The 21,176-nt window shown below is 36.8% G+C and overlaps 1 protein-coding gene across 1 annotated transcript in view; it reads left to right on the top strand.

The window, feature by feature from the left end:
* Positions 1 to 21,176, top strand: part of LOC124271750 — a 387,369-nt gene that overhangs the window by 100,600 nt on the left and 265,593 nt on the right. The window contains exon 8 of the mRNA XM_046706916.1: positions 4,871 to 4,964. Within this exon, the coding sequence (XP_046562872.1) occupies positions 4,871 to 4,964 (94 nt within the window). The remainder of the gene's footprint in view (positions 1 to 4,870; positions 4,965 to 21,176) is intronic.

Genomic DNA, 21,176 nt, shown 5'->3' with positions numbered 1-21,176 from the left:
GCGACGGCGGTGATGCCATTGGGATTAGTCAGTGGTTGTCCCCACTAACGTCAAAAAGGACAGGTGATGGGGCGTGGGCGAAATTTCTGAAGAGCATGTTTGGTCTCTCAGCAGCTTGGATAGAGATTGGTTATTGGCTATATCCTTGACCAGTCGATATGCTGGGTTTCCGCTTTATCATCCCAATACTACCACACATTGTTAACTCATTAAGGCCGAGAGACGCATATATGGGGCAAATTAATCAGCTCCTCACAGCGAGTGACGTGTTTATGGGGCAGGTAATTAGCAGTTTCTCACAGCGAGAGCCACATACAGTCGTCAACAGAAAGCACCTCTTATTCAGCGAGAGACGCACATGTGTGTTGTACTTTTTAAAAATCACACTGTACCCATTATTTCAACCAATTTAGCAGTACTGAGCAAATGTTAGCTTTTCTTACGAGAGATCCCACCTTTAGTATCAATCAGAAGAAGTATTTAAAGTGTTTTGATAACAATTGCTAATCATTATCATAGTCTTGTACAGCGTTTAGCAAATGAACGCATGTTGGCGAGAAAGGGGATTATGATGTTTTACAGAGGTAAGTGCCTGGTACTCTTCCTTGGGAATGGATACTAAAATACTTCATGATGCACCTTGATTGAATTAGATGTAATGGTTTAGAGGTTACTAAAATTATATTTCCTTCAACTACCTAATAAATAGGAAACAATATACAAAATTTCAAGGACATACAAAGAATTCAAAGCACAATAGAATAGTTTGAATTTACTTTTAGGCATCATTACGTTGTCATGTTTCATATTCTGAAACATAATGTATAAACACAAGTAATTATACATCCAAGCTCGAATAGATTAAACATAATTGAACTTACTAATTTGAAGTTTACTGAATTGTAATAGTTGTTTTCCATAATCTAAAGTTCGTAATGTTACCTTAGCGAATATAAAGTGATAAGTCACGCCTTTGCATCAAATACATATATACATGTCAGTGTTATTACAACAATGAAATGTTTTACTACGTTTGTTACAAAAGACAGTAAGTTGGTAATTCAAAACATTGTCACACATGGACAGAAGTTTTCTATGCAATTTACATGAGCATTCTGTAAAACATTTGTATTTGATCTGTGTAATTATCAAATCCGGTGTAATTATCACGTGTATCAATCAACTCAGTCTCTATTGATCCATCGACAATAAAAGCTGGATAGTATATCAGTTACGGTATCGATACACATGCGTATAATCATTCAAGCAGATTACAGTAATGAGATAATTGAACGCCTCTTTCGACCTTGAAATAACAGCCTCCGGTAGAATGCATATGTAGTTACGCCCTTGTTGAAAGGTTTGTCCCGTGACAAGTGTAAAATAAACAGATGCGCCGTTATATCATTGGACATCTTGCTTTATGGAGTCATGCCCCTCTCTGTGATGTTTATACATGCATGCACATCTGTAATCTTATGAACCTCGTTTGCATTCAGTAAAGATATAGGCACGCCCACCTTCATAAATATTGGGGTGGGGGTGTCAACTGCAAGTTTATACACTATAATAATTCAGTATAGTGTCACCTCGCGGAATTCTGTAATGCGTGTACTCTAGTTTGGATAGTCATTCAGATCAAGGTGAAGATTATATTTACATTTACAGCAAACCATTATGTTTTATGTACTAGTTGTGTGCATAAAATGTATATGAAAATAAATACTACCTCTACTCAGTGGTTGGATTTCAATCGATTTGTTTTACTTATCGCAAAACACTAAAATGAGGACAAATAAACTCGACAAAGTGACTATCTACTCCTATTTGTCTTATAAGTATTTCATACATCGTTACCAGTGTGTATGTTTACAATACACAAACTGTTACATGATAGCTTGAGTTGATAAAGCCGAAACCCAGCATATCGACTGGTCAAGGATATAGCCAATAACCAATCTCTATCCAAGCTGCTGAGTGACCAAACATGCTCTTCAGAAATTTCACCCACACCCCATCACCTGTCCTTTCCTCTGTGACAGGTATCTCATGATACGATGTTACATCGCTTGAGTTAACATATGACCAGCCACTACATTGAACAGTTGAGATACCGAACGTTCTATTCGGAAATTTGATGACACCCCACTATCACGTTGACTCTTTGTTTTATGTCTATGCAAGGAATATGTAGTATACATTTTGTATATGTATGTTTGTATGGTCACGTATGTTTTCTGCATTAAATCTGTATGAAATAAAGTGCAATGCTATGAATGTGCTTTGTGCTAGTCACAGACTAGCATTATAGTACTTTCATTAAAATAATTTGTAAACACAAGAAATGTATTGGCAAAACCGCTATTTTCGTCGAAGATTAATAAGTATGAAAGTAAATTCTTCTTTACAGTATGTCATTGTCATAGATGTTTTGTAAATTTAAACCTCACACAATGATATAAGAGAGAGAATTTGTTAACGTGTCTCATCTGTTACATACAAAGAATACATGTGTATGCATATTGTGATAAAATATAAATGTACAAGCTGACAAAAGGTCTACAAGAGAAACTTGCAAGAAAATTACATAAAGCTTGCAATACACGACATGTATTCACACCTGATTTCTTTCAACATATATCTTTACGACACAATTAAACAATCAGGACTTGTTTGTACGACTAGACAGTTTCCTGTGATCCCCGAAACCTGCCAGGGAAATCAGGTGTGACTAGCACTAATTAGTCTCGGCACAGAGAGTGGGCAATCAGCGAGGGCTTCCAGGTGTTGAGTAGTGATGGGGCTCTCGGGCTTAATGAGTTAAAACAACAACTCCTCATCACCCCCTTTTAGGTAATAGGATAGCCCAGGAAGTGCACTTAACTGAAACAACAGATAATGAGATTTTAGTAGAGTAGAGTAGAGTAGAGATTTTAGTAGAGAAGAGAGCAGTTAGTTAAAAAATCTGAAATATATATAATATAAATTCGTGCATATTTCAAGTCGGCAAAAATTGTAAACTTTTTTTTCTTGTTTTACCTTGAAATGTTGTTGATTACATTCATAGTATTCTGAATATACAAAACATAAATTATGCAGGCTTAGCGTATATTTAATGTACATACAGTTTGCGAAATAGCCACTGGCCCGCTAGCCCGTGACTAGTAAAAGTCCAGTCGGGCCATTAAATCTCCACAGTCTTCATGTGGTCATTTTGTAAATAGAATAGAATAATACTTTAATGCCTTTTCAGGAATTTGTTTTACATCAGCTGAGCTACTGACACATCAGAGAGATACAAAACATATTTACATAAATTCATTGATTTAGGTATCTTCACATTTGTTTAAGAGATATGGTACTTGGAATAAAGGATGTACAGGCTCTCTTAGTTTTCACAATTGGAACTTTGTAGCGGCGGCCTGAAGGGAGGAGGTTGTATTCCGAACTTAAGTAGTGACTGCTTGATTCACGATTTGCTGCTCATATATTGATGATAAACATTCAAATCTGACTCCAGCGATTTTACTTGCAGTGTTAACAATTTTGTCTATTTTAGATTTGAGATGAACTGAGAGTGACCCGTACCAACAATGGAAGGAAAATGTTAAAATACTCTGAATAAATGCTGCATAAAAAGATGACATCACAGATGGGTTAACATTAAAAGATCTCATTTTACACATGAGATGAAGACGTTTGTTGACATTTTTTGTATAGGGCTTCAGTGTTAGTGTTCCAGTTCAGCTTAGAGTCAATGAAGGTTCCCAGATACATATACTCCGACACTGTCTCAATACATTCACCGTTGATTATCACTGGAAGCATTTCTGTGGGTTTACTCGGAAAGTCAATTATCAGTTCCTTTGTTCTTGTGACATTTAAGAGTAAGTGGTTTTCTGTACACCAAGTCGTGAAATGATTAATGTCCTCTTTATACAGTTCTTCAGAATCAGTGTCGGTCAGTTTGCCGGTAATTGCTGCATCATCTGCGAACTCTCTCCGATTTGTTAAGTTAAAATACACTTTTGAAATCATGCACGATATTGCCTGAAAATGTTCATCATATTAACAGCATAATGATGAAACCAGTGTCTACATTCAAATTTCGGGATAATGAAATATTTTGTGGGCTAGTAACTTTCAGGCATAGCTAGCCGGATTGGCTAGCAAAATTTGGAAACTATTTTGCACACTGTGTACATGTATATTAAAATATGTAGTTTTACAATATAACATTGCATTAATTGTTATGGTAGTGACACAATAACGGTCGTGACATTTTAAAATAATAGCCAGTTTTGTATGTTTACTTTAAATGATAATTTAATGAAATTTGTCAGTCAGGTATTTCAGAATGTTTAAAGAATATGTAATAGACAAAAGATTTACTTATGGATGTCCCTGTCATGTAAAAAAAATGCATGTTATGGCAATGACACTGATGGTATATAATGCTCCAACAAAAGTACAGTGACAGAGTAATGACTGTCAAATGTGCGGGTGAAATCTTGGACACTATAGGACATAAGTTCCATATAAATGTTCTACATAGACTGTGATATGTAACTAGAACAAATATGTATTTTTGTTAATCATGTTAATAACCTTGCCTCAATCAAATATATAATTTATTACTAAGTGATTGTTTGTGTTCATTTCTGGTTAATGGGTTAAACCATTACAGACTGAGGTATTCAGTATGCTAAAGTGTGTGCAGTCAACCAGAAATGTTGTTATAAGCTGTAGAAGTTTTGGGATGTGGAAGTTTAGGGAGGATACCTTTCAAACCTATCATTATTTCCAGATTCTGTTTTTCTTTACTTGCATAAACATTTTCTATCTGAACATTCTGAATGTTACATTTCAGGCCTGTTGAAACTATTGGACAACGCAGAAGACTCCAAAGTCCAACTGTTACTCAGCAATGTCAGAATACAGCAGATATGACGTCAACTATTAAGGTATATTTCATACATATTTAACGGCCTATTGTCTTGTTCCTGGTACTAAATGCTCTCTTGATTTTTAGTGCTTCAACTTATCCTGTTTTCTGTGGTTTTCTAAATGAAAAAAACAAACAAGTTTGCCTTAATATCTGCCCATTCTTATTCAATCACAACCCCCTTTATGTATGCATTTTATTTCCATTTTTATGTTGATGACATTGGCTAGTTTTTGTCCCCATTTATTTTAAAAGGTCCAGCATGAGAAACACATTTTCTATCCATGTCAGTGTTCAGCCAAAAAACCCAACTTTATGACATCAGGTAGGCTTTTGATACACTGCAAAACAACAACTGATTTGGACATTAAATGATTTTCTGACAAAATGATTAAGTGAAATAATAAATTTTTACTTGAATTTTCAACTGGACAGTCAGGCCAGAGCAAAAATCACAGGAAAAATAACTTACGTTTCAGTTAGGTTTCCGGACCGTTTCTCTACATTTCCTTCAGGTTTCCGGAAAACGGAAACTTACAAGTTACCCAGAAACCGGTATGGCTCCAGTGCGTTTCCGTTACGCAGATTGCTGAGGTTCCATTGGGTTTCCTTCCCTTATCCTCTACTTTCAGATGGTTTCATTAATTTACTTAATTCAATTATGTTTCCCTGTGATTTTCGTTTCTATTAATCACATTAACCATGTTCCATAGGTTTCAGTAAATCAGAATCTGTATGGCTCCATTTGTTTTCAATTATTAGTATTCAGTGATTACCATATGTCCATATTAAATTATGATTATTCAACTATATTAAAGGTCACATAAACCCTAGGGGGTACAAATACATAAATCACTAACTGGCATCGTTATAAATGAAACCCCGTCATTAAAACTACTCATTTCGACCTTTAATTGACTTAAATCGACCTTTTTGACAACAGTGCACAATTCTCACCCGCGAACGAAATTTCAACCAATCAGAGCGGCGCGCCTCTGTGACGTCATATGAGGAATAGCTTTGAGAACCGATGCAGAATTCATCTACATTTTAGGGGGTAAATTATCGTGTTTACAGGCTTGTATAAACCTGAAATCGTGACAATTGTTGTGGAAAATGAAAGCTATATGTTCTCACAATCTACTGTCATTTAATTTTGTCTCCTGCTTTGCCTAGTTTCCGAGAGTTACAACTTGTTTTCATAGACGATTCTGTCAAAATCGATTGGTGTCGTTAGGCCCTATTTGTATAATGACTGATCCAAATTGATCCCATTTCTGTGTTGTTTTACCTCGATATTTAATCATGTCATGTAAAAATCTGTTTGTATTCTCAAAACAGTGTCGGTCCATAAGTTTTCACATGCAATACAGCAATTAATACTCCCTCGTTGTAACCCGTGTTAGGTGGTATAAACCTACACATGTTATTTGTCATCATTCACTTGATGGTCAGTTAATGAATTTATAACAGGTATAATTAGTGGTAACACACTTAGATTACCCGACAAAGGTTCCCATTTTGCATTTCTTGTGTCTGGAGTAAATATTCAACATTATAAACATCTATCAAAGGATTAACCGATAACACGCTGATTGATTAATTACTTTTATCTTACACAGCCGGAATTGTCAAAAGGTAGTGTTTATGTATGTAGATTTACTAATCTATACTGAATACACTCTGTCGTGTCGGTGTTCGCGTAAAACAACGTCCTTCTTTCAAAGGATTAACCGGCAATACATTGATTGATTGCCCATTATTGGCTAACTAAATTACTGTTTTAAAGAAAGGCGGACATTATGCAATTAGTTGCCAGGTGTGCTATCTTGGGTGACCAATGAGACTATACACCAATACCTGAAAAGATTTATCACTTTTTCAGATATTAAACTGTTAAAAGACACATCATTTGGAACAGTTTTGTGGATATTGATGGATACATTCCTCGAACAAGGTAATGGCCTGATATTGTTCCTATAACTTTAATCTGTTTTAATTTTAATATTTGCATTTTGTTTTTATTCATTTGTCGTAGCATTCAACAGAATCATTGTTTTCGCCGTGAAGTGTAATGAGACAGACAACATGCACTAGGTGTGTGTGCGCGAATTATGATTCACATTGGCAAACTATAAAATGTCTAGATATTACAGTTCTGTTATAAATTCACTATAAGTATCAGCAGATCGTCTGCTTTTTATTTAGTTTCAAAATGCATACAAGTGTGATAATAAACTAATTAGGATTATAAGACCAAATATAAAGACGCACATTGACTAGTATCTACATACTGGTGAGTGGACATTAACCATGGGAATGTAGCAAGAAATCGCGCGAGTATTGTGACTTCGACCCCCACCTCGGCTTCCGTGGAAGAAATTGTTATGTTATAAGTTGTGTCATGCAAAATCCGTTTTGGTTATGATTCCAATACATATTTAACAACGAGTAGAAAGTAGTCTTGATTTTCTAACTTGATGAAGACAAACTATAATCTCATTAATTCTAACAGATTTTTTAATTTTTAAAAATGGCAGCGCCCTGTCGGGAACATCAGCCATTCTGAGAATAAATGGTATTTAGGTTTGTTTTCACCAAGTTACAAAAATCAAAACTACTTTCTACTGATAGTAAAATATGTATTTTATTGATGGCCAATAGGATTTTGCATGACATAGCGATATCATAACAATTTCTCTCATGGCAGCGAGGTGGGTGTCAATATAATACTACTGACAATATTATTGTTACTTCGACCACAACCTCACTTCCGAGGAAGAAATCGTTATGTTAATAGTTGTGTCATAGAAAATCTTTATGGTCATCAATCATATGCATATTTTACTACAACTAGTAAGTAGTTTTGATTCTTTAACTTCTGTGAAGCCGATCTGAACACAAGTAAGATATCGTTTCAGGCTTCCACAACGCCATTTCGCGACTCACAAACATAACCCATTTAGCACTTAACTCGCGGGTCCTGTGGAAATCTGTGCATGGGGACACCATCGCCCGACCCCTAGGAGCAATTGACGACAAAGCAACGATTCGGCATGTCGTCGTTGATGTCGAGAAATCATCAAAATGATGAGCGTGCTACATATTTTCTATACAACTAACTGAAAATCGTTCCTCATATGATGTCACTGCAGTGCTCTGGCGACAGAGTTACGTAACCTGTCTGTGGTTTCGTTGGCGGGAGAGGGAAGCAGGGACTTTTTGGCCACTTTTAATCGCTCGGTATTAATTAACCACAAGTTTTTAAAGAATAAATTTGGTGTTCCGCATAAGACTAACCACAAATCTTTCATATGTAATGGTTAAAAGAGTAACAAAAAACAAAGTTTAGTGGTTCTTTAACTGTAGTTGAAATGAGTGTATTATATATTTGAATGTATTATGTCATATATTTTATTCATAATACATTCAAATATAAAATAAACTCATTTCAACTACAGTTACCTCAACACCACATGGACATAGAAATAAATAAATCCAAAATCAGTCAGTCAGTCGATTTCTCTTTATTCATCATAAACATATCATGTGTATATTTCAATGTTACAATTATACATTGTCACAAATCACAAAATCCTGTCAGTTGATTTCTCCTTATTCATGAAAATGAAATTCTTGCATTGCAAAAGTTATGTCCAACATTTATTCTTGAGAGCGGCACTTTGTCCAATTAGATAATGGCATATTACGGTGATGGGTAATGACATGAGATAAGGAAAGTTATTCTATTACAGGTATATAGCGATGTGATAATATGAAGCACATCATGTCAGTTAAGTGACTCAGGGTATTTCAAACTGGTGTCAGGAAGTTTATAAACCGGTACAAATAATATTATATAATCCAGTTTCAGGAACTTACAGATCGGATTTTTGTTTCTTATAGCATCTTCCCTGCGTTTTTCTTCCTTTTCTGTAATCTGCCGATGACGATCGTCCATCTTGCTCCTCCAGATTATCCAAAAGGCTTCTATTAAGAAAAGCAAATGAGTTAATTTTGATTCGTCCAATAATAGATTATTACAATCCTACAAACATATATTATTTTGATCATTAGCATATTCACCATGTATCAAACCAAGTAATAAGTAATTGTGGTATATGCATTACTGAGAGGGTATGAGAAGTTTTCTTTTAACATGATCGACATGATTATGTAGAAATTATACACTACATAATGGTATGCTTTGTCAATTCTACTAGATAACTGACAGAATGAAATAATTAGATGCTAGATTTACCCAATTGTGAACAAGAAACGAGTTGATGACAATTTTAATTTTAGTTTGCATTTATGTGTTAATGACATGTCTATTCTTATAAAACTCAACATATATATTGATGAAGATGTCGAGCAATAATAAAACTTGGAGAAAGTTATTTTACCTTAAGTTAGTAACTTTGAATGGATTTTCAAGGGACTCCACCGACTTTTCCATGATTCTTCTCACAACAGCCTAAAACAAAATGAGACACACATTTGGGTCATATGTCGATATGGTAATATTTTCCACCTATAATTATCATGAATTACTTCTTTTATCTATATTTGTTGCCTTGCTGCATATAACCATATCAGACTCAACGTACAGGAACACAAAGGCATACTTTCTTATGGTTATATTTTAAAGGAATGTTCAGCTGGTATCAACAATAATGTAGTTTTTTTACATATTTCACACCAAAATGCAATGTCCACATTAATAACTGTGAGCGAAATCGAAATGCGAGCGCACCGTTACTGTAAGATAAAGGTTGCTACCGAAAACGTTTAATTCGATGCAAACTGACTGCTATGATAAGAAAATAATGAATTTCATCTGAAACCTACCTGACAAGGACGGGTACTGTCCTGGGTTTCGTTGAGATCGCTCAAGTTCCCGGATCCTTGGTTCCAAAGCTTCGATTGTCAAGTATGTTGCCATGTGTCAAGAAAACTGTAGCAAGTATACACACAGCAATTTCTACTACCTTACTCTCATAGACTTTACTTCAAAACAACAACAACGAAGTTCTTTCCAATCTCGCGCGTGTACGTTTGAACAAAGATGGCAGCATTTCAAACAAAGACTTATGGGTACTCAATTATATTGTTTTCAATTCTATTGTAAACATGCCAATAGTCTGCTTACCCTTCACAAGTTTAGAAAAACACTGATAACTGCAATATGTGTAAATTGTTTGTTTTTACAATGTCCGTCACATCTCGCGGGGCCTCATTCATTGCAAATCAAGCGCTTCCGGTTTCGGGACAACAATTTTAGTACGTGGTCTGACTGCCAGATGGGCAGCACCTGCTCCCTCGACCGTACGGACAAAGGGACTGGGCAGCTGTCCACCTTGGCAGAATTTCTTCAACCTAAACAATGAAACAATGAGAACGGTGGATGTATTTCCCGTAATAAAGTACTCCAGCAGTGTAAACCTTTTTCAGATTTTCCGATGCGTTGATCGTATTCTAACCGATCCAATCTGATCCTATTTCTGTGTTTTTTACCTCGATATTTAATCATATCAAGAAACAATGTGATGTTTGATGACCTATTATTTTAAAACCACACAGCGTATATCCCTAAGATTGTGTACGCAATTAACACTGCATGCAATACAGCGACTACTACTCCCTTGCTGTAGCCGTGTTTGGTGATATAAACCTACACCCATATATTTGTCATCATTCACTTGATGGTCCGTTGGTGAATTTATAACAGGTATAATTAGTGGAACATCACTCAGATTACCCGACAAAGATTCCAATTTAGCATTTCTCATGTCTGCACTAAATATTCAACATTTTGAATTAAGGTCTTATGTACTACATGCTATGCAATATATGCATGGAGGTGCAGCAAAAGGAATTATCAGCTGAGTTAAAAAAAAAACACAGATGAAAGGATTAACCGATAACACGCTAATTGATTTATTACTTTTATCTTGCACGACATATTTGTCAAAAGGTAGGGTTTATGTTTGTAGAGTTACTAACGTATACTGAAAAGGTTTATTACTGTGAAGTAGACATTTGTGATGTTTATAACAACAATAAGGGCGGAACACAGGGGTTTTCAGGTTGACCGCATTTGGAGAACATTAGACATAATCTGTGATGATAGGCATGCAGGTAAAACTAAATTCCCAAGTTGAAAACAAAATAAATTGTACAACAAGGTGATATACGTTGAAAATACCAGATTTTAGAGAATAATTTACTTTATACATGATATGGCAACAACAATAAAATTCATTAAAGTGACATCTTAGCACAAATTATTTTAATCATCATCATGATAAAACAATTTCATAATACATGTACATAGTACACATCCAGTCTACACTGCAGTTTCATTAAGTGGTTTAAACATATATTTATTCCGTTAATGCAGAAACCTGGATAGGCGAACAAGCCTAGTGGCTTATTATAAACGCCGCTCCAGTACACGGTTCCAATATAGCTGGATACATATTTGAATAGACGGACAAGAAAAGAATAATATTGAGACAAAATTACACTCAGAAAAATGATTGAATAATAAATATTTGGTTATGGAGTTGGTTGTGCCTAGCAACGAAAAGAGCTGCCGCAGAAAATCAAGTTATATAAATCTTGTCTTGCATTGAATATACATGTATATGTAGAGATGATAATCACTGGAAGCGCTTACTTTTAGAAATGAACTGGTGTAATGAGTTGACAATTTGTTGAGTTATCCAATGCGCCGTTACCGTATAAGGTAGTTTCCACATCGTATCCTTGAATATAAAAATACACCGTTGTTCTTAAATTTTGATAGTTTCGACATGTAAAAAGGTAGTGAATGACGTCTTCGTTATAATGACCACATGAACACTTAGCTGTTTCTGATATATGTCGATTATATCTGTCTGTGTTCAGATCACTACAGCCGAGCTTGAGGCGACAATGGATGATTTGACAAAATCTAGTCCCAAAATTTAAATCAAAGTAGTTGTCAGTTTCTGTTGGATTTATCATGGTTTTAAATTGCCTCACGGATATAGCGTTAACAGCTCCATCGGGCAATGAATTCCATGACATAATCGCGCTCAGTAAGAATGATTGAGAATATCTTTGTGTTCTACAGTTAATAGTTTGAATGGAAGTACTATCTCTAAGATTATAGTTGCTTTGTTGAAATACTCTACCTGGTACAAGATCATTCAGATAATCAGGAGTCAGACGATGATACATTTTATAGAAAGTTATAAGTTTAGAGCGACATCGTCTTTGTTTCAGTGTGCTGTAATTGGTTTCCTTGTATATTTTATCATGACTGATGCCACGAACCGCACCGCATATAATAGTTCTTAATGCGTCTAAGTGTAAATTTTCCAGTAAAATCGCCTGTTCAATCATACAATTATCCCATATATGACAGCAGTAATCAAAAAGTGGTAAGATAAAGGAGTTATATAAAGTATTTAGCTTTTTCCAAGATAAACGATATTTCAAACTTCGCAGACAATTGATCATTGGACTAATTTTCTTTACCATGTCACCTATATGAACTTTCCAAGAACAATCGCTTTGAAGTGTTATACCTAAGTGTTTATGGTTATCATCTTCTTTAATAGTTTCGCCATTCATTAGTAAGTTCGTCCTGACATAATTTTTCGTTTTACGAGTTAATGTTATACTCTCAGTCTTACTAGGATTAAAACTTACCTGCCACTTTCTGGCCCAGTCTGAAATTTTTGCCAAATCATTGTTTATAATTGCGGCTGCTGTAATATGTTCATCAATTATAGCATATATTGATGTATCATCAGCAAAAAGGCGAATGTTACTGTCTATACCATCTACAATGTCATTAATATAAATGATGAACAGAAGTGGTCCTAATACGGAACCCTGGGGTACACCAGCTTCCACAGATTTGATACCTGAACTATATCCATTTATTACCACTTTCTGCGTTCTACTATCTAAATAACTTTCAAACCACTCCAAAAGTTCTCCCAGTATACCATAAGCATAAAGTTTATGAATAATACCTTTGTGCCAAACTTTGTCAAAGGCTTTACTTACATCACAGAATACCGCTCTGATTTCCTTTCCTTGGTCTACGGCACTTGCGATAAAATTATAAAGATAAGTTAGTTGATTTACTGTAGAATCACCAGGCATAAATCCAGATTGTAAGTTTGATCAAATATTGTTATCCCTGAGGAAGTTGAAGACATATTTAAAAATGCATTTTTCAAAAAACTTTAGCGACACAGCTTGTTAACGCTACAGATCTATAGTTTGAGCAATCGTGTTCATCACCTTTCTTATGAAGCGGAATCACCGAAGCTAGTTTCCAAGAAGTAGGATAAGTTTATTACGAAGGGAGATGTTGAACAACTTAGCTAACAAAAGGGGGTTAAAGAGGTTGCAGTTAGTTTCAGTATGATGTTTCCAATGCCATCAGGGCCGTGGCTTTCGATGAATCTAGACTCAGAAGAATATCGCGAACATCTCCATTACTTATTGTGATAGATGACATAGGATGATCGATTTCACGCGGTTCGAAATCAGGCAGATCAGCGTTAGGATTAGCAACTTGGCATTGTTCTGAGAAAAATGAGTTGAGTACATCAGCAATATCTTGTTCATTGTCATAAACTATGTTATTGCTGACAATTGATGGAAAGGACAATTTTATCGAATTTGTTTTAACATAATTCTTAACTAATCGCCACCACATTTTAGTACCATGAGTGTTATTTATAGATTCATCAACTCTTGCATCGAAAGCATGTTTTGCATTTCTAACTGTTGCTATTACTTTGTTCCGAAGTGTTCTGAACTTAGTCCAATCATCAGGAAGGTTTCTGTTTTTTGCAATCTTATGAACACGATTTCGTTTTCTTATTAAGGATCGGATTTCGTTATTCATCCACGCTGGATCTTTGGTTCTAATTGTTACAGATTTATTTGGAATATGTTCATTCATGATATTCAATAACAAGGATGTAAGGTTTTCAGTGTTCATCTACGCTCCCGAAGAGAAAAATATATCTGAGTTTATCTCTTTGATAGTTTCATTCATACCATTAACATCCATTGAAGAATAATCATAGATTTTCCTTTTGAATGAATTCTTGTGCTGCATCATTTCTGCTATGTTAACAAATATGAGGCAGTGATCGCTGCATATGGGATCTAATACACCAGAATCTTTGACAACGTCGACGCGAGAAACAAATATCAAATCGATCAAAGTTTTACTACTTGCGATTATTCTAGTAGCATCCGTAATTATTTGTCGAAGGCCGTAGTAACTTTGTATAAAATCTATCTTTTGATTATTGCCATGAAGAACGTCAATATTGAAATCACCGGTTATAATTGTCTGCATATTAAGATCAACTGCGTTACCTATTGATTCATCGATCAAATTCCAATATTCGGAGCTCTTGTTGGCGTGATAAACAGTTCCAATCAGGTAGTTTCTTGTTTTACATTTAGTCTGTATCCATATCGCCTCAAGTCCGACTATGTCTAAATCAGACATCAACAACGCACAAGTATGAAACTGCGTCTGTGAACGCAAGTACACTTATTCTGCATTGTAAAATATATCTATGTGGCATTGTAAAATATATTTATGTTATATGTTGTATTTATTGTCACAGCGGATATTTATACCTTTTTATCATTGTTGACACGTTTGTGGTTACGTATGTCAGGATGTTTGGTGACTATATCATCGACAGTGGAGACAGCTAAGTCTCTACAACATACCCAGGACATCCAAGATGTAGCATTTCTCTAAAGTGTACCATACATAGGTATCTTCCACCTCGTGAAGTCGGAATAAACTTTTACTCAACAGATGTAACTGCTGTTTTGCCATAATAAAAGTGATGAATTTGAAAGTATGGCCAGCATATTATGTACCCAAATTGATGAGTTGGTGCTTACTCATATCAATTAATTACAATCAATGATTGTCAAAACAAGCTAAGTGAGTTCAAATTCATTGATTTTCATTATGTAAGTGAACAAGGGTGAGTTCGTGTCACCTATTTCGTTAGGTAGTTGAGAAAGCTAATCCTTTAAAACAACATGCACCGTCAGCTCTCCAACATCAAAGATTTTCACTGTAATAACAAAGGTCTACTTCCAGGTAAGACATCCCTGAATACACCCACATTCTGTCGTGTAAACACAGCCACCTTCCTTCGAGGATTAACCGACAATATTTGATTTTTTTTAAAGAATTGTGGACATTATATAAAAAATTGTCAGAGGTATTATCTTTGGTGTCCAATGAAACACGGTCACGTGACATGGGTCAGGTTTTTGGGCAGCTGCAGATGAATGGCATATCGTTCCATTATGTGGATACTGATGGATACATTTCTTGAACAAGGTAATAGCCCATTAGTTTTGTTTTAACGTTAGTTGTTTGATATCTGTATTTTCTTTTTCTTTTTCTTGTAGCATTCAACAAAATCATTCCACTTCAATTTTTTCGCCGCCGTAAAGTTCTTCTAGGCGAGACAGACAACATGTACTTAGTCACACTTGAAATATGATTCCCTTATATTTTAGGTACTCTATAACATATCTATCTATTTATGAGGTTCCAAAGTGCTTATAAATATAATAATGGATTAATAATGATAATGCTGTAATTAAAAGGCAAAACGTTCATTGACTTCATTTTCTTTCAATCCTAACAGTATTCACTACTGGCAGATGAAGTTAAACTTAAATATATTTTATGTCTATAAGTCTACTGTATAATTTGTTGTGGCCTGTATTATGTTCCTCATTGAACATTTATGAAAATATTGTCCTTTTTAGTACAGCTATGTGTAATGTGCATAACCACTCCCAGTTAGTTGTATTAGTATGCATCACTTTGAGAAACATTACAAACGGAGAGCCAATAGATAACTGAAACCTAATGGAGCCGTACCGGTTCCTCAGTAATTTTAAGGTATCTGTAAGTTTACCTTACAAAACGGAAAGCAGACAAAGTAGAATCTTAAGTTTCCATATTCTTTCAATTAGGTTTAACTTTTCCTGAAATTACTTTTGTTTCATGTGACAATATCTTTTATTTGAATTCTGGTGTACAGAAACACTGAGATCACTAAACTGAATCCTATATACATGTAATACATAGACAGTTTAACGTAGGTTAATGTAGGTTTCAGGATATGCTGTATATACTGGTATATAATGAGTCAAAGTAATTTCCTCTACGTTCGTTTCATTCAAGTTCCCATCAATGATGGTTTCCAGTTGCTTTATGCAATGGAAACTACCAATGATACTTTACTGTAAGTTTCCATTTCTGGAAACTAACTTTGTTGGTTTCCGGCAGTTTCCAGTCACTGAAACTAACCTTGTTGGTTTCGGGCAGTTTCCAGTCGCTGAAACTAACCTTGTTGGTTTCGGGCAGTTTCCAGTCGCTGAAACTAACCTTGTTGGTTTCGGGCAGTTTCCAGTCGCTGAAACTAACCTTGTTAATGGTCTATGGGTCTGAAACTTTGTATGAACAAACACATCTAATGTGTCTCGAAATTGAGCACACATAATTCTGATATGATTTTAAATGTGTCGTTTTTGGCCATAATTCGGCCAGTGTTGCATGTAACATTATGAAATTTGATATGCAGCATGTAGTTTTTGGGCTATCATGAGACATTTTTAGAATACTTTAATTTCTGATCTAGTTACACCCATTGATGTCACATGTATTTGTTTTCTAGTTTTGCTACATGAGTTTCTTACAATCTGTGAAGCCCATTTCAGGTGTCTCCTGCCGTGATATTGCTAAAATATTGCTAAAATAGGCATAGAACCATACTCACTCTCTCAGTCTCTCAGATTACATGAGCTATAGAGCTGAAAATGTATAAATGATCCCAGCTTTGGTGCCTCTCAATGTATACTCACAGAATTTCGATTATTTAAACTATGCTTCTGAGGCCCTTTAATGGCTATTAATTTGCTATCTTTTCTCAAAGCAGTTTTGAATTGTGTGTGAAATTTCCTGTTCAGTGATATCATCCACTGTAATTGCTAGGAAACCAAAGTTATTGAAAATGACATCTGAAAAATAGGTACATATTAAATCTTGCCATTTTTATCCCCCCGGCATGTAATGTGGGGGGATATAGTCGACTCCTCATCCGTCCGTCCGTAATCATGTTGTTTCCAGAGCATAACTCAAAAACCGTTCAATGTTTGCAACAAAAATTGGTAGATATATCAAACAGATCCTTAAGTGGTGCCTTTTGCTATTTGCAGATTTTGGGCATTTTATGATATAGTCGGATATAATTCGTCGCCTCGTCTGTCCATAATCAAAGGTCAGAATCGTCCGTCCGTAATCATTTTGTTTCCAGAGCATAACTCAAAGACCGTTCGATATTTTTCAACAAAAATTGGTAGATATGTCAAACATAACCTAAGGTGGTGCCTTTTGCTATTTGCAGATTTTTGGCATTTTTATTTTTCCCGGTTTCCATGGAAACGATTCGGACTTAGTCCCAAAAGTGAGGGGTGGGCTTCGTTTCCGGAGCACAACTCGAAAACTTCTTAATATCTTTCAGCAAAACTTGACAGATATGTGAGGCAGATGCCAAAGTGGTGCCTTTTGCTATTTGGTAGATTTTTGGCAGATTTATTTTTCCCCGGTTTCCATGGAAACGATTAGGACTTAGTCCCAAAAGGGAGGGGTTGGCTATATTTCCGGTGCACAACTTGAAAAGCGTTCAGTATCTTTCAACAGAACTTGGCAGATATATTAGGCAAATTTTGAAATGGTGCCTTTTGCTATTTACAGATTTTTGGCATTTATATTTCTCATGATTTCCATGGAAACAATTTGGACTTAGCTTGACATTTTTTAAAACTAACTGTCAGATGATTTTTTCAAATATGTGGGGGCTGGGGGGATATGTCATCTTCTGATGACTCTTGTTGACACATTACTGAATCACCATTCATCTTGAATTTGGTGTATGTTTTGAGATATGTTTTTTAAATATTGTATTACTGATCACAGGCATTTGTTTTGTATAAAATCACCATTGCTCATTCGTAAATCTCACCAATAATCCTAGAATCATGTAGCTATGGAGAGGCTCGGGTTTGAGGAAAACACACTGAATGAGCTAGTGGGGTGAGAGTTTGCCAGTCAGTTTCAGCTCTGCAAATAATTTATGAAAATACTATTGAAATATCTGACAGATGAATTGAAACAACCAATTTTTAAACTTATCCTATCTCACGACTTGCACCTCTCTCTCTTCATTCGACCATGAGTGGAAACGAATTAAACTTTGCTCCAGGCCTTCCTTGTCCCTGTCCCCGTGCTGTGCATGCCTTCCTGCCTTAGCCATGCTCACTAGTCCGTGACAGCACATGGCATGAGCAGTCCTCACCCACGTGATCACCTTACATACTCATTCTCTTTCTTGTCGCTCGACAGAGTGGATGTGAAATATTTTTCGTCTGAGAATTGCTTCAAAATGGATAAGCCTGTCCAGGCCAGAAAACGAAAGTTTTGCTCTCAGTGTAATAAAGTCTTTTCAGCTTGGGACCCACACACATCGTGTGTTGATTGTGTGGGTTGTTGTGATTGGGACAAACGTCTAAGCAGGATTTTTATCCCCTGCAACGCGTTTTATGGGGGGGGGGTTTATTAAAATGGTCTCCGTCCGTGCATGCGTCCGTCAGTGTACATTTGTCTTTTCCGGCGCAGAACTCTAAAACCATTCAATATTTCTTCACCAAACTTGGCACATAGATAGATTTGGTGGTGTACTGGTGTCTTTTGGTAGTTTTGGAATTCTGAATAAAATATTTTTGGCGTTTCCATGGCAACAAGTTTGACTTAGACTGAAATTGGTGGTTGTGCTCTTTTCCAGAGCAGATCTCTAAAACCGTTAACTATTTCTTCACCAAACTTGGCACATAGATAGATCTGGTGGTGTACTGGTGCCTTTTTGGTAGTTTTGGAATTCTGAATAATATATTTTTGGCTTTTGCATGGCAACAAATTTGACTAAAACAGAAATTAGTGGTTATTCTCGCATGAGGAAAGCCGAATTGCTCACCTTGCTCGACATGAACTATGACAAGCCCCCAACGGTACGAGAGCTCAAAGCTCGAGCTAAAGAATGTGGATTGACTGGTTATTCTCTAATGTGAAAAGCCAAGCTGATCGAACTCCTGGAAGACACCGAACCGGTTGAGTTGAGATTCGTGCCGACGGACCACGATTCTAATATCGATACCGATAAAATCAAACCCTTAATCGACAGTAAACTTCGCAAAGAATTAAACGATTTGAAAAGCATCAAATACCAGTTGACCCAAAAAATGTCGCTCCAAAAACCTCAGTTGGACGGCAGTACCGAGTCCATCGTGCCCTATTTCAGAGGCAAACAGGAAGTCCTAACTCAACCAGAATCGATTGAATTCTCCATCGACGGTGCGTTCCAAAAAAATACAAGAATCGTTGGAGAAATATACCCACATGGGCTCTGGATGGGTGATAGACAAAATCAACACCGTTTATCTCGTTTATAAAACTACATGACGCTCAGAGGTGGATTGCACATACCGGTGCCCAAGCATTTCAGAGATATAAAGGCCCTCGTTAACCCCGAAACCAAAGGCGATGATGTTAATAATTACTGCGAGTAGGTGGCGGTCATAGCTGCTACGCACGAACCGACGGGTAATCCGTGCAGGCATTCCAGCTATCCATCGATCGAGGAATCCGGGTTCGACTTCACGGGTCTGGAACGCCTCACACCCATCTCCTACTGGACCAGATTCGAAAAACAAAACAAGATGGCTGTCAGCGTGTTCGGCCACGAAGGCCGCAAAACCATCGTGCACAGGATAAGCTCTGTGAGTGATAAAACCGTGCGCAGAATCAATTTATTCCTCAGAAAAGGCAACCAGTATCACTACACGGCGATTAAAAGTCTGAGCCTATTGTTGTACGACCAATCCAGACACGCCAGAAAGAAACATTTCTGCGAACAGTGCCTGCATGGGTATTCTAACGCTGATTTATTAGAATCACACTGGGAGGATTGCCGAGGCGTGGGAGAGACGGCGTTCAGAATCGATATGCCTCAAGAAAATAAAAACATCATAAAATTCATCAACCACAAACATCAAATGCCTGTGCCCTACGTCATCTATGCCGACTTCGAAGCTCTCAAACAGGTGAACACTGTCGCACCATCCCCGGAAAAAAGTTTCACGTACAAAACGCAAGAACACCAAGCCTGCGGGTTCGGGTATGTGGTCGTCCGATGCGATGGAAAAACGGAACCACCGGTGATTTATCGAGGTCCCGGTGCCGCCAAAACGTTTCTCACGTTCTTACAACGCGAAGAGAGAAACATCACGGAAGCTTTGTCGGATCCTGCCTCCATGGATATGACGCCGGAGGATGAGTTCGCTCATCGACGAACTAGATATTGTCACGTATGTCAAGGACCCCTGAACGGTGATTCAGTGAGAGATCATTGTCACATCACCGGTCGATACCGAGGCGCTGCTCACAACGCGTGCAACTTAAAACTTAGAATTGATCCCAAAAAAACTCAACATCCCCATGGTCTTCCACAATTTCACTTGATCATGCAGGCCATCTCGAAGGTCGGCGGTGATATCAAATGCATCCCAAACAACATGGAGAAATACATCTCCTTCTTGCTCAACGGTCTGAGATTTATTGATAGTGCTCAGTTCCTCCTGTCATTGCTCGACAGTTTGGTCAAGGCCAACGATACCTTCGCCATCACCCATTGATACACCAATGAGGCAACAAGGCCTCTGCTGCTCAAAAAGGGCGTGTACCCGTACGAGTACATGGACGATTAGACTAAGTTCGATGAGACGCGATTACCTGCCCTCAACCGATTTTTACAGCAACTTAACTGAATCCTATATCTCCCAGGACGATTACGAGCACGCCTAGAACGTATGGAACAAACTGGGTTGCAAGAATCTAGGCGACTACCATGACCTGTACTTGGAAATGGACGTGCTCCTGCTGGCCGACGTGTTCAAGACATTCAGAAAAACGTGTTTGAAACAGTATCAACTCGACCCCGCGTGGTACTACACCAGCCCCGGTCTCTCGTGGGATGCGCTCTTGAAGAAAACGGGCGTCAAACTGCAATTGTTCACCGATTACAACATGCACATGACGTGATTTCCA

Source organism: Haliotis rubra, unplaced genomic scaffold, assembly GCF_003918875.1.
Source record: "Haliotis rubra isolate DU_JTF1 unplaced genomic scaffold, ASM391887v1 Scf163, whole genome shotgun sequence".
NCBI classification, from domain to species: domain Eukaryota; kingdom Metazoa; phylum Mollusca; class Gastropoda; order Lepetellida; family Haliotidae; genus Haliotis; species Haliotis rubra.
Note: the sequence above shows the minus strand (reverse complement) of the source record. Positions and strands in the feature narration are given on the sequence as shown.